This window comes from Nerophis lumbriciformis, linkage group LG14, assembly GCF_033978685.3.
Source record: "Nerophis lumbriciformis linkage group LG14, RoL_Nlum_v2.1, whole genome shotgun sequence".
NCBI classification, from domain to species: Eukaryota; Metazoa; Chordata; class Actinopteri; order Syngnathiformes; family Syngnathidae; genus Nerophis; species Nerophis lumbriciformis.
The window spans coordinates 19980125-19993167 of NC_084561.2; the positions used below are offsets into that span (position 1 = coordinate 19980125).

A 13043-nucleotide genomic window follows, 5' to 3' on the forward strand; every position below is an offset into this window, starting at 1 on the left:
TCTGCTGGTGGTGTGCCTCCGCATTTTTTCAATGAAAAAAATGTGTTGAAAAACACTGTTCTATTCCAGCGGTTCTCAAAATGTTGTCAACAAGGACCACCATAATGACCAACATTGAAAAACAGTAGTGCAGTCAGCCTAATTACTTATTAAAAACAAAGCAGAAGTTTTATTTAACAAGTATATTCAATATTTTTTATTTTTTACATTGCACAGTTTGAACAGTAACATTGTGTTTGAATATAGGAAAATAAAACCGCTTTTTATTTAAAAAAAAATCTTACTTACATTGTGACAGAGTGTGTCCTATGTTATGTTCCACGTGTAGTTTATTGAATGTTTAACAGATGTTGGGGTTTCCCATGGTTTGAAGGCATCATTGTTACGTACAGCTTTCTCTGCCTATCTGTTCATCTTTGTTTACATGCATGTTGATTGGCTGGGAGGCTGGTAAAGGACAGACGTAAGCGGAGAATGTGGCAAAAATGTGATTCTCATGCATGTTAAGTGATAGAAATGACGGAGTAAGACATTTCTGTTTGTGTATTAATTAGATATTTTGGCGTTGACTATGGCCAACAGTAGTCGGATTGTAACTTCTATTAAGTGCCTTTGGTAACGGCCCAAGTCACGTCATTACAATATTTAATTAAGTAATTTGCACTTGTGATGTTTTGGCGTACCACTAGATCAGGGGGGTCCAAACTGCAGCCTGCGGGCCAACGTCTTCAAATTGACTTGTTCTTAAACAATTTGACCGCAGCGGTGTATCTTTACCATACATAATTATCCAGTGGTTTGTCTGCTGCCATTTTGTCACCTTCTGCTGGCAAACGAAAATAACTCTGGCATTAATTTTACTTTTCAAGTATACATGGCACAAAATGTACTTGTATGACCCAATTTAAACAACCTTCCCTAGTCAAGGTGCAGAAAAAAAATAAAAAAATCAACCAGCGCAAAAATTCAACTAACACGGTCACACAAAATACAACCTGCTCATTGAACTTAGTGAATATTATAAAAAGCATCCAATCAACATAAAATCCATTACAAGGGATGATGGGGAAAACCACTCTCTCCACACTTATCCATGTTTGGTGCATTGCACTGCTTGATATTTTTGATTGATTAAACATCCTTAAAAGGGAACTTCACCTTTTGGGGAATTTTGCGTTCACAATCATTATGAAAGACATGACGACTGAGGGATTTTTTTTTAATGCATTCAAAATAGTAAATAAATGCGATCAAAAGTCCTCTTACAATGGAGCATATGGGTGCCGTTCAATTCTGCCTATAGAGCCCCTAAAGAACATCCAAACACTCCATTAAGGTTTTATATACATGATGTAAGTATTTATGTACGTAATGTAGTAACAGGCACATTTATAATAACATTTAATATTTACGTATTTTGATCATTTTAAGCATACGCTGCGCATTAATGAAAAAAAAACTATATATATATATATGTCTGTATATATATATATGTATATATATATATATATATATATATATGTCTGTATATATATATATATATATATATATATAGACATATATACAAACATACATACATATACATATCTATACAAACATATATGTGTATATATACATATACAGACATATACATATACGGACACATACAATGTCTGTATATGTATATATATACATATATATATATATATATATATATATATATATATATATATATATATATATATATATATATATATATATATAAATATATATATATATATACATATATACATGTACATATATATATATATACACATGTACATATACATATATATATATATATATATATATATGTATGTATGTATGTATGTATGTATACCGTATTTTTCGGAGTATAAGTCGCACCGGCCGAAAATGCATAATAAAGAAGAAAAAAAAACATACCGTAAGTCGCACTGGAGTATAAGTCGCATTTTTGGGGGAAATTGATTTGATAAAACCCAACACCAAGAATAGACATTTGAAAGGCAATTTAAAATAAATAAAGAATAGTGAACAACAGGCTGAATAAGTGTACGTTATATGAGGCATAAATAACCAACTGAGAACGTGCCTGGTATGTTAACGTAACATATTATGGTAAGAGTCATTCAAATAACTATAACATATAGAACATGCTATACGTTTACCAAACAATCTGTCACTCCTAATCGCTAAATCCCATGAAATCTTATACGTCTAGTCTCTTACGTGAATGAGCTAAATAATATTATTTGATATTTTACGGTAATGTGTTAATAATTTCACACATAAGTCGCACCCCCGGCCAAACTATGAAAAAAACTGCGACTTATAGTCCGAAAAGTACGGTACAAACATATATATACATATATATATATATACATATACATATATATATATATATACATATATATACATATATATATACATACATATACATATACATATATATATATATATACATATATATATACATACATACATACTGTATATAGTTACTTTGCATGCAGTTCGCTTTCGGCCCCTGGCCACATTTTTTAAGCTCAATGCAGACCCCTAGTCAAAAGGTTTGGACACTCTGCACTAGATGAAGCCCGCGTACCACAAGCGGCAGAGCTCTGACGAGTGGTACGCATACCACAGTTTGAGAATCACTGTTCTAAATCACCACTATGTTCTTTTATAGCGAGTAGAAAACTAAAACACACAGTGTAGTGAAGCCTTTGCTATGAAATAAATGTGATATTTAATAGCAAAACCGATTAATCGTTACATCCCTAACACAGAGTGCATGTTATCAAATAAAAACTCCAAAGTGAATCATTGAACAGAAGCACTGACATTTATTAACGCAGGTCAGACAGTGATTTAACATCAAAGTCGCTCGTTGTCTCGCGGGTAAAGTGAACGAGAGTCGGTGAAAGTGAACAGGTGGATTATAAACGGGCAGCTGTACTGTCTGCAACAAGAATCAACAGTCCATTAAAAATAACCTCACTCTGTGCTTCTTAAAACTGTAAAACCGATCGCTGCAATAGTGTTACAGCTAGTGCGTGTGAAGAGTGTTTTGGCCACAGTTTGTTATTGGACGGTCACATTGCAGATGGAATGTGTGGAAATGACAGAAGTCGGCCTATTGGTGTCGTTTTTAATCTGGTGCATTTGGTCCAATGAAGCTGCACAAGGACCACCAGTCGGTCATCAACAAAAAGGCAACCCATTGAGACGGTTTAACACACACACTTGGCTTGGTTAGAGTCCAAAGGCTGGATTAAAGTAACGTATTGGCACCGAAACTGCAGAAATTGTCCTGCTCACATAAAATAAATGCAAATACCAGAAAAGTACTGGAACAAATAAAGTCATCTTGAAATCTTTCTTTTTATAAAACTTTGCCACACTCAGCTAAGATATTTTCAAGTCATCATTTGCGCTCCACCGCCACTATTAAACAAAAAGGTTAGTTTTTATTGCAATAAACGGCAAATAAGGTGTTGGTGGTGCCCTTCCCAATTTTGGCAATGAAGATGGCATATTAATGGATGAGACTATAACATTCCTAAATAAATTGCTGCAATTAAGATTAATATGTAGCAATTTCAGCAAAAATGTGCATCACTGAGATATGCTGATTCTACAAACGGACTAAAAAGGGGAAAACACGACCTGTAGGTTCTAAAAAAGGCCTTCATAATGTAAGGGATCTGCTTCCATTAAAATCAGGAAATACTTGCAGGCATCAACTGGAAATATGGCTAACAAAAGAAACATAGTATGATATGGAGAGTGCAGGGGCTGTGCATGTTGTTCTGGCCCGTCAGCATTCAGACTCAACCAGAATAATTGCACACTGTGCTAATATCGACTAGTTTTTTTTCTTTTTTCCTGTTTTAACCTCTTTAAGAACTGTACAAGCTTATTAAAAAACAATAATTAGTTTTAAACATTTGTTAGGACATTAAGTTATAAGTCTATAAAGAAACACAAATGTTGTGTTGTTCTGGGTTACAATTCAATGCAGTATTCCTTTTCAGAGTAGCTATGTGGTGTTCATAACGTGAGAATAAAACGTGAGCTACCTACAATTTTTTTTAAATTTAAATGGTTTTAATCCTGCAGTAGCAATATTTGGCCACAAGATGGGCACCATTCAACTCTCTGGTGAGGTTTGAGGGGGACGCAAAGGAACAAACGCATTCGACCGCTGAACCTAAACAGGATTCCTATCAAGCCTCACTAATACAGCTCATGTTTTTGATCCCCTGTGAATGGGTTTCATCCTTCATTTTTCTAGCCATATGCAGTCCAGATAGCCAGAAAAGGAACACTGCATTTCTCCACCTGCTTGTTCCTCTGACTCGTTTCCCTCAACAAAGTTAAGAGTTCTAAGCAGGGCCCTCCTTTGGAGAACACGGGCTCTGCGATGAAGAGTTGGCCGAAGAGGAGGCAGAGCTCTTCAAAGAGCTCAACGTCTTGCTGAACCAAGAGTTCTTGGCTGCCTGGATCTCGTTCATCAGGACTCCTCGTTGGTGCTCGAGCTCCTGCAGCGCCACAAAAAGAAACTCAGTGTGTTAGCCTCTGCTCGAGCCGCCATGTTGTCAACTCGTACATATCTTGTGTATTGTAGTCAGAAAGGATTTAGTGTAGTGGTAGTACAAACCCCGTTTCCATATGAGTTGGGAAATTGTGTTAGATGTAAATATAAACGGAATACAATGACTTGCAAATCATTTTCAACCCATATTCAGTTGAATATGCTACAAAGACAACATATTTGATGTTCAAACTGATAAACATTTTTTTTTTTTGCAAATAATAATTCACTTTAGAATTTGATGCCAGCAACACGTGACAAAGAAGTTGGAAAAGGTGGCAATAAATACTGATAAAGTTGAGGAATGCTCATCAAACACTTATTTGGAACATCCCACAGGTGAACAGGCAAAATGGGAACAGGTGGGTGCCATGATTGGGTATAAAAGTAGATTCCATGAAATGCTCAGTCATTCACAAACAAGGATGGGGCGAGGGTCACCACTTTGTCAACAAATGCGTGAGCAAATTGTTGAACAGGTTAAGAAAAACCTTTCTCAAGCAGCTATTGCAAGGAATTTAGGGATTTCACCATCTACGGTCCGTAATATCATCAAAGGGTTCAGAGAATCTGGAGAAATCACTGCACGTAAGCAGCTAAGCGACATCAGTGTGTAAAGGATATCACCACATGGGCTCAGGAACACTTCAGAAACCCACTGTCAGTAACTACAGTTGGTCACTACATCTGTAAGTGCAAGTTAAAACTCTCCTATGCAAGGCAAAAACTGTTTATCAACAACACCCAGAAGCGCCGTCGGCTTCGCTGGGCCTGAGCTCATCTAAGATGGACTGATATAAAGTGGAAAAGTGTTCTGTGGTCTGACGAGTCCACATTTCCAAATTGTTTTTGGAAACTGTTGACGTCGTGTCCTTCGGACCAAAGAGGAAAAGAACCATCCGGATTGTTATAGGCGCAAAGTTGAAAAGCCAGCATCTGTGATGGTATGGGGGTGTATTAGTGCCCAAGACATGGGTAACTTACACATCTGTGAAGGCGCCATTAATGCTGAAAGGTACATACAGGTTTTGGAGCAACATATGTTGCCATCCAAGCAATGTTATCATGGACGCCCCTGCTTATTTCAGCAAGACAATGCCAAGCCACGTGTTACATCAACGTGGCTTCATAGTAAAAAAAAGTGCGGGTACTAGACTGGCCTGCCTGTAGTCCAGACCTGTCTCCCATTGAAAATGTGTGGCGCATTATGAAGCCTAAAATACCACAACGGAGACCCCCGGACTGTTGAACAACTTAAGCTGTACATCAAGCAAGAATGGGAAAGAATTCCACCTGAGAAGCTTAAAAAATGTGGCTCCTCAGTTCCCAAATGTTTACTGAGTGTTGTTAAAAGGAAAAGCCATGTAACACAGTGGTGAACATGCCCTTTCCCAACTACTTTGGCACGTGTTGCAGCCATGAAATTCTAAGTTAATTATTATTTGCAAAAAAAAATAAAGTTTATGAGTTTGAACATCAAATATCTTGTCTTTGTAGTGCATTCAATTGAATATGGGTTGAAAAGGATTTGCAAATCATTGTATTCCGTTTATATTTACATCTAACACAATTTCCCAACTCATATGGAAACGGGGTTTATACATGTACCACTAAACAGGGCAAGGCTATGCGGTTGCTTAGTGGGGACCACATGATTATAGCGACCGATCATTTCAGTAGCTTCTCATCACAGTGGTTGTCGTGCTCTGCAGGTGTTTGCTTGTTTGACTTTAATGGACTGAATTTTCTCATGAAGACAATATTCCAGTTGCAGAAAGCAGGGCTGGACAAGTCGCCACCACATAAACCGTCACACAGAAAAGACATTTGAAGCCAGCGAATCCAGACATACGTTTGTGAGGCATTTATATCATTACAATTTATATTGTTAGATTACTTTTCTGAGAAACAACATTTTCCTGACTGATATAAAAATGACCACTTTAAAAGACACTGCTTCTTATAATGTAAAAAGTTGAAAGACACTTAACTGTATATTATCGTTTGACACTGAATGTTTACATTGTTATTTTAAAAACATCAACTTTGAGTTATTTTTTTTAATATTTGCTTGAAACAATACTGTAGATGTTCCTGCACAATTATTTGCACTTAGGGTTAGGGTTAAAAAAAAAAAAAATGACTAGAATAATTTAACATTATGTTTGTGACACGTCATATTACAAACTATGGCCTTTTTTACCAAGATTTATTTTTGGACATATACCAAAATAATATCGTACCGTGGCCTTAACACCGTGATAATATAGTACCGTGATATTTGATACATCCCTAGCGATTTAAACACCTCCAAATTGTTGTAAATGAAAACTACAATTAAAATGCGTGCTGGTGTTTAAGTACAATACTTACATTATCAACACTTTTTAGCACGCAAGAAAAAACCCTTGTATCAAAATCCCTAGTAACAAGCGGCCTTCTGACGGCAGCCATAATTGCAATGTCACCCCGCAAAAAGAACGAGTTTGAGACCAATGCTTTAAACCAAAAAACTAATAAAATAAATAAAGAAGATAATTAGTAACTGTGTTATTTTTTTATTCTACTTATTTCACTCACTATTGTACACTTTTGTTACTTTTACAGCTTTTTCTTTTCCTGACTATACTGTACAAATGAATTATGTACAAATGAAGTGTACTGTAGGTCAGATCTCATTATCTTGATTAAAATGTGCGTTGGTATTATCCATGAAATACAATAACTGTATTGTATTATATGATTATACATATGTTAAGTGTTGATACACCGTGTCATACAAGTAGAATTTTTCCTGCTGCCCACCTGGATGCGACACTTGGCCTCCACCAGCTGTAGTTTGGTCTGTGCCAGCTCCAGTTCCATCTGCCTGAGCTGCTCCTTCAGTCCGTCCTTCTCCTCGTCCAGCGGCTCTGAGGAGGCTTTGTCATGGCCTGGCGACGACACCTGGAGAGACCCCATTGTGCTGAACAGGTCCCTGCATTGCTCGCAGCCTGTTACTTTACTCTGCACACAAACACATAAATTAGAAGGCGTAAGGAGTTGGGAACTACCGTTAATTCACATTTTTCTATTCTTTCTAACCTAGCTACTTTGATAATTACATTATTTGTACCTATAAGTAACACCTTATTGTTGCAATGTCACTGTTAGATGGTGGTCTGTTGGCAAATTATTTTGCTTATTTGAAGCAATATACTTTATGTGATATTTTACTACATATTACTTAGATGAGCAAATATTAAGAACAATTATCCTGTTAGTCAAAAATAGATAGTTTTTACTCTGATTTCAGATCATTAATATTGCTTGGATTTGAGTTTTTGTGTGTTGTGTGTATGGACACTAGGTATGTCCGAATACAATACTGATATCGGTTCGATATGACTAAAACAACAAGTATCGGAATATGTCGGTTTACTTGTGCAGAGCTGGACAGCCAGTTAGCATCTTAAAGGCCTACTGAAACCCACTACTACCGACCACGCAGTCTGATAGTTTATACATCAATGATGAAATCTTAACATTGCAACGCATGCCAATACGGCCGGGTTAGCTTACTAAAGTGCAATTTTAAATTTCGCGCGAAATATCCTGCTGAAAACGTCTCGGTATGATGACGCCTGCGCGTGACGTCACGGATTGTAGAGGACATTTTGGGACAGCATGGTGGCCAGCTATTAAGTCGTCTGTTTTCGTCGCAAAATTTCACAGTATTCTGGACATCTGTGTTGGTGAATCTTTTGCAATTTGTTCAATGAACAATGGAGACAGCAAAGAAGAAAGCTGTAGGTGGGAAGCGGTGTATTGCGGCAGGTGTTGTGCCGGATAACGCACCCCCGCCGTAGAATGCACCCCCTGACTGTTGTGCCGGATAACACAGCCGGTGTTTCATTGTTTACATTCCCGGAAGATGACAGTCAAGCTTTACCATTGGCCTGTGGAGAACTGGGACAACAGAGACTCTTACCAGGAGGACTTTGAGTTGGATGCGCAGACGCGGTACCCTGAGTACGCATGCAGCTGCGGCTTCCAAACATTTGATTGCTTGCCCGTACGTGCGTGCCGCTATGTGCATGTCACGTACGTAACTTTGGGGACTTTGGGGAAATATATGTGCTGTATGAACTTTGGGGAGGTGAACAGTACTTTGGGCTGTGGGATTGAGTGTGTTGTGCAGGTGTTTGAGTTGTATTGGCGGGTTATATGGACGGGAGGGGGGAGGTGTTTGTTATGCGGGATTAATTTGTGACATATTAAATATAAGCCTGGTTGTGTTGTGGCAAATAGAGTATATATATGTCTTGTGTTTATTTACTGTTTTAGTCATTCCCACCCGCCTCTCACAGCATCTTCCCTATTTTAATCGCTCCCACTGCCCTCGAGTCCTTCACTCTCACTTTCCTCATCCACAAATCTTTCATCCTCGCTCAAATTAATGGGGAAATCGTCGCTTTCTCGGTCCGAATCGCTCTCGCTGCTGGTGGCCATGATTGTAAACAATGTGCAGATGTGAGGAGCTCCACAACCTGTGACGTCACGCTACTCGTCTGCTACTTCCGGTACAGGCAAGGCTTTTTTTATCCGCGACCAAAAGTTGCGAACTTTATCGTCGATGTTCTCTACTAAATCCTTTCAGCAAAAATATGGCAATATCGCGAAATGATCAAGTATGACACATAGAATGGACCTGCTATCCCCGTTTAAATAAGAAAATCGCATTTCAGTAGGCCTTTAATGTCCTCCAATAAACACACAAGGTAGGCCTTTTCTTGTATTTCGGTGAAGTAATTTCCAAAAGGTAAACATGGTAGGCTATAGGCTACTAGGAGCTAGCAGCCATACAACAGCTCTAGCTGTTTGTGCTTATAGGCACAGAATAACACACAAGCTCGACATACATAATAAGTGTCCTTAATTGAATAATATTGCAGTACAACACACCCCATTTCTCAATACTAACAGGAATCAAATAATCATAGTTGCATATTACTTACAGATACAACATTTCCAAGGCAGAAGCGTATTAGAAAAATATCCAGTAACAAATGTGTCTGGATCATTCAACTTGTTGCGTCACAAAATTAACTTACTTAATTAAAGTTAAAGTTAAAGTACCAATGATTGTCACACACACACTAGGTGTGGCGAAATTATTCTCTGCATTTGACCCATCACCCTTGATCACCCCCTGGAAGGTGAGGGGAGCAGTGGCCGCGCCCGGGAATCATTTTGGTGATTTAACCCCCAATTCCAACCCTTGATGCTGAGTGCCAAGCAGGGAGGTAATGGGTCCCATTTTTATAGTCCTTGGTATGACTCGGCCAAGGTTTGAACTCACAACCTACGGATCTCAGGGCGGACACTCTAACCACTAGGCTACTGAGTAGGTTTAATTATTGTGGCCCCGCTGTGAAAAAACAATTCCCACACCATTTCAACTTAATTAAAGACAGCAAAGTCCATTCCAGATGGTTAATAATGAATATGTTAGTGTTTTTCATACCTAACATTGTTCCGTATTTGAGTCATATCACTTGATTGAGCCTTTTTTAACATTCCACCCAACAAAGTATGTATGATTTGTGCTAATATTGTATCAAGGCACCAATATCAGTATCGTATCGGAAGTGAACAAGCTTATATCAGGACACCAGGTTCTAAAATGCAAACTTGCCTCTGCTGCCTTATCAACAGAAATTAATTACCAGAACCTCACCTTGACAATGTCCAGCTCCTCCTTTGTTGCCGCCTGCTGCTTTTCCAGCCTGGTGCTGAGCTGAGAACAGATCTGAAACACCAGGCCACGCTTCTTAGTTTACATTTGAACTAAAGGCTGCACTTAAGTAGTTTTGACTAAGAAAACAAACTATGTAATATCTGGTTTAAATGTGTCAAATGTTACGCTTTACAGGATTTCAGCTGAAATATTCTGACCTGTTTGTACTCGGATATGATCGCTGTGGTCTTCTTGATCTCCAATTCGGCTTTCTCCAGTTCCCTCCTGAAAACTTCCTTCAGCTGGGAGTGCCAAAAATAGACAGTGATTTATAAAAAAAAAAAACCTCAGTGACAGAAAACGAGTAATGGGACACAAAAGAACAAGCCATCTCTTACTAAAGGTTCATGTTGGCATTTAATAACTGCGCCAAACACTGACTGACTGACAATATATTCCAACTATTGCCTCCGGGGTCATAAAAACACCTGCAATGTTTTATGGTGGAATACTTATACAGTGGTACCTCAACTTAAGAGTACCCCAACCTTTGAAATAAAAGCTGTCTCTTGACTAATTGTTATGTTTTAAGCGCAAACATGTGGGTTACAAGGATCCCCACCACTAATTGGCGTCGAAAATGCCACTGTGAACCCCGTAAGATCCGCTCAAATCATCTGGTCTTACTGGCTTGCATTAGCTTGTAACTAGAGATCAACATAACTTGGTATTCTAGTCATATTAAACAAGAAGGTGAGTGTGGAGGACAGTGTTGAGAAGAAGAAGTGGAAGATATTCATTAAATTAAAGAAATAAATAATCAAAATATGACAGAGCGTGTTGCCAACTTGGCGAAGCAATTCGAGCGTATCACTGCCAGTCTGCACCATACGGAAGCAGAATGAGTCTAATGCCCACAAATTTTTTTTAAATAATGCGTAAACGGCAGTGATTTAACCATGAAAATAAGGGAGCTGCTGATGTTGTGTTTGACAGAGAAGCCGCTGGAAGGCTATACCGTAGAAGTCCACTCTCCAAGGTTAACACTGTACATTATTATTACATTACTTCATAGAAGTACTGTAGTTCTTAGAAGTATATTCTATTGTATTGTTTTTGTACAAACCCTGCTCCATATGAGTTGGGAAATTGTGTTAGATGTAAATATAAACGGAATACAATGATTTGTAAATCATTTTCAACCCATATTCAATTGAATGCACTACAAAGACAAGATGTTTGATGTTCAAACTCATAAACTTTATTTTTTTTTTGCAAATAATAATTAACTTAGAATCTCATGGCTGCAACACGTGCCAAAGTAGTTGGGAAAGGGCATGTTCACCACTGTGTTACATCACCTTTTCTTTTAACAACACTCAATAAACGATTGGGAACTGAGGAAATTAATTGTTGAAGCTTTGAAAGTGGAATTCTTTCCCATTCTTGTTTTATGTAGAGCTTCAGTCGTTCAACAGTCCGGGGTCTCCGCTGTTGTATTTTACGCTTCATAATGCGCCACACATTTTCGATGGGAGACAGGTCTGGACTGCAGGCGGAACCAGGAAAGTACCCGCACTCTTTTTATGAAGCCACGCTGTTGTAACACGTGCTGAATGTGGCTTGGCATTGTCTTGCTGAAATAAGCAGGGGCGTCCATGAAAAAGACGGCGCTTAGACGACAGCATATGTTGTTCCAAAACCTGTATGTACCTTTCAGCATTAATGGTGCCTTCACAGATGTGTAAGTTACCCATGCCTTGGGCACTAATGCACCCCCATACCATCACAGATGCTGGCTTTTGAACTTTGCGTCGATAACAGTCTGGATGGTTCGCTTCCCCTTTGGTCCGGATGACACAATGTCGAATATTTCCAAAAACAATTTGAAATGTGGACTCGTCAGACCACAGAACACTTTTCCACTTTGTATCAGTCCATCTTAGATGATCTCAGGCCCAGCGAAGCCGACGGCGCTTCTGGGTGTTGTTGATTTCGCTTTGCATTGTAGAGCTTTAACTTGCACTTACAGATGTAGCGAACTGTATTTAGTGACAGTGGTTTTCTAAAGTGTTCCTAAACCCATGTGGTGATATCCTTTAGAGATTGATGTCGGTTTTTGATACAGTGCCGTCTGAGGGATCGAAGGTCAAGGTCATTCAATGTTGGTTTCCGGCCATGCCGCTTACGTGGAGTGATTTCTCCAGATTCTCTGAACCCTTTGATGATATTATGGCCCGTAGATGTTGAAATCCCTAAATTTCTTGCAATTGCACTTTGAAAAACGTTGTTCTTAAACTCTTTGACTATTTGCTCACGCAGTTGTGGACAAAGGGGTGTACCTCGCCCCATCCTTTCTTGTGAAAGACTGAGCATTTTTATACCCAAACATGGCACCCACCTGTTCCCAATTAGCCTGCACACCTGTGGGATGTTCCAAATAAGTGTTTGATGAGCATTCCTCAACTTTATCAGTATTTATTGCCACCTTTCACAACTTCTTTATCACGTGCTGCTGGCATCAAATTCTAAAGTTAATGATTATTTGCAAAAAAAAAAAAAAAGTTTATCAGTTTGAACATCAAATATGTTGTCTTTGTAGCATATTCAACTGAATATGGGTTGAAAATGATTTGCCAATCATTGTATTCCGTTTATATTTACATCTAACACAATTTCCCAACTCATATGGAAACGGGGTTTGTAATATTTGTCATCTAAAAGTTAGTC

General features: G+C 38.4%; 1 protein-coding gene across 3 annotated transcripts in view; it reads right to left on the reverse strand.

The window, feature by feature from the left end:
• Positions 1–2823: 2823 nt before the first annotated feature.
• Positions 2824–13043, reverse strand: part of rabgap1l (RAB GTPase activating protein 1-like) — a 239686-nt gene continuing 229466 nt past the window's right edge. For all 3 annotated transcript variants that reach the window (XM_061975869.2, XM_061975870.2, XM_061975871.2), the window contains 4 exons: positions 10532–10615; positions 10314–10385; positions 7400–7600; positions 2824–4541 (listed from right to left, as the gene is read on the reverse strand). In XM_061975869.2, coding sequence (XP_061831853.2) covers positions 4386–4541; positions 7400–7600; positions 10314–10385; positions 10532–10615 — 513 coding nt within the window. In that variant the 3' untranslated portion in view covers positions 2824–4385. The remainder of the gene's footprint in view (positions 4542–7399; positions 7601–10313; positions 10386–10531; positions 10616–13043) is intronic.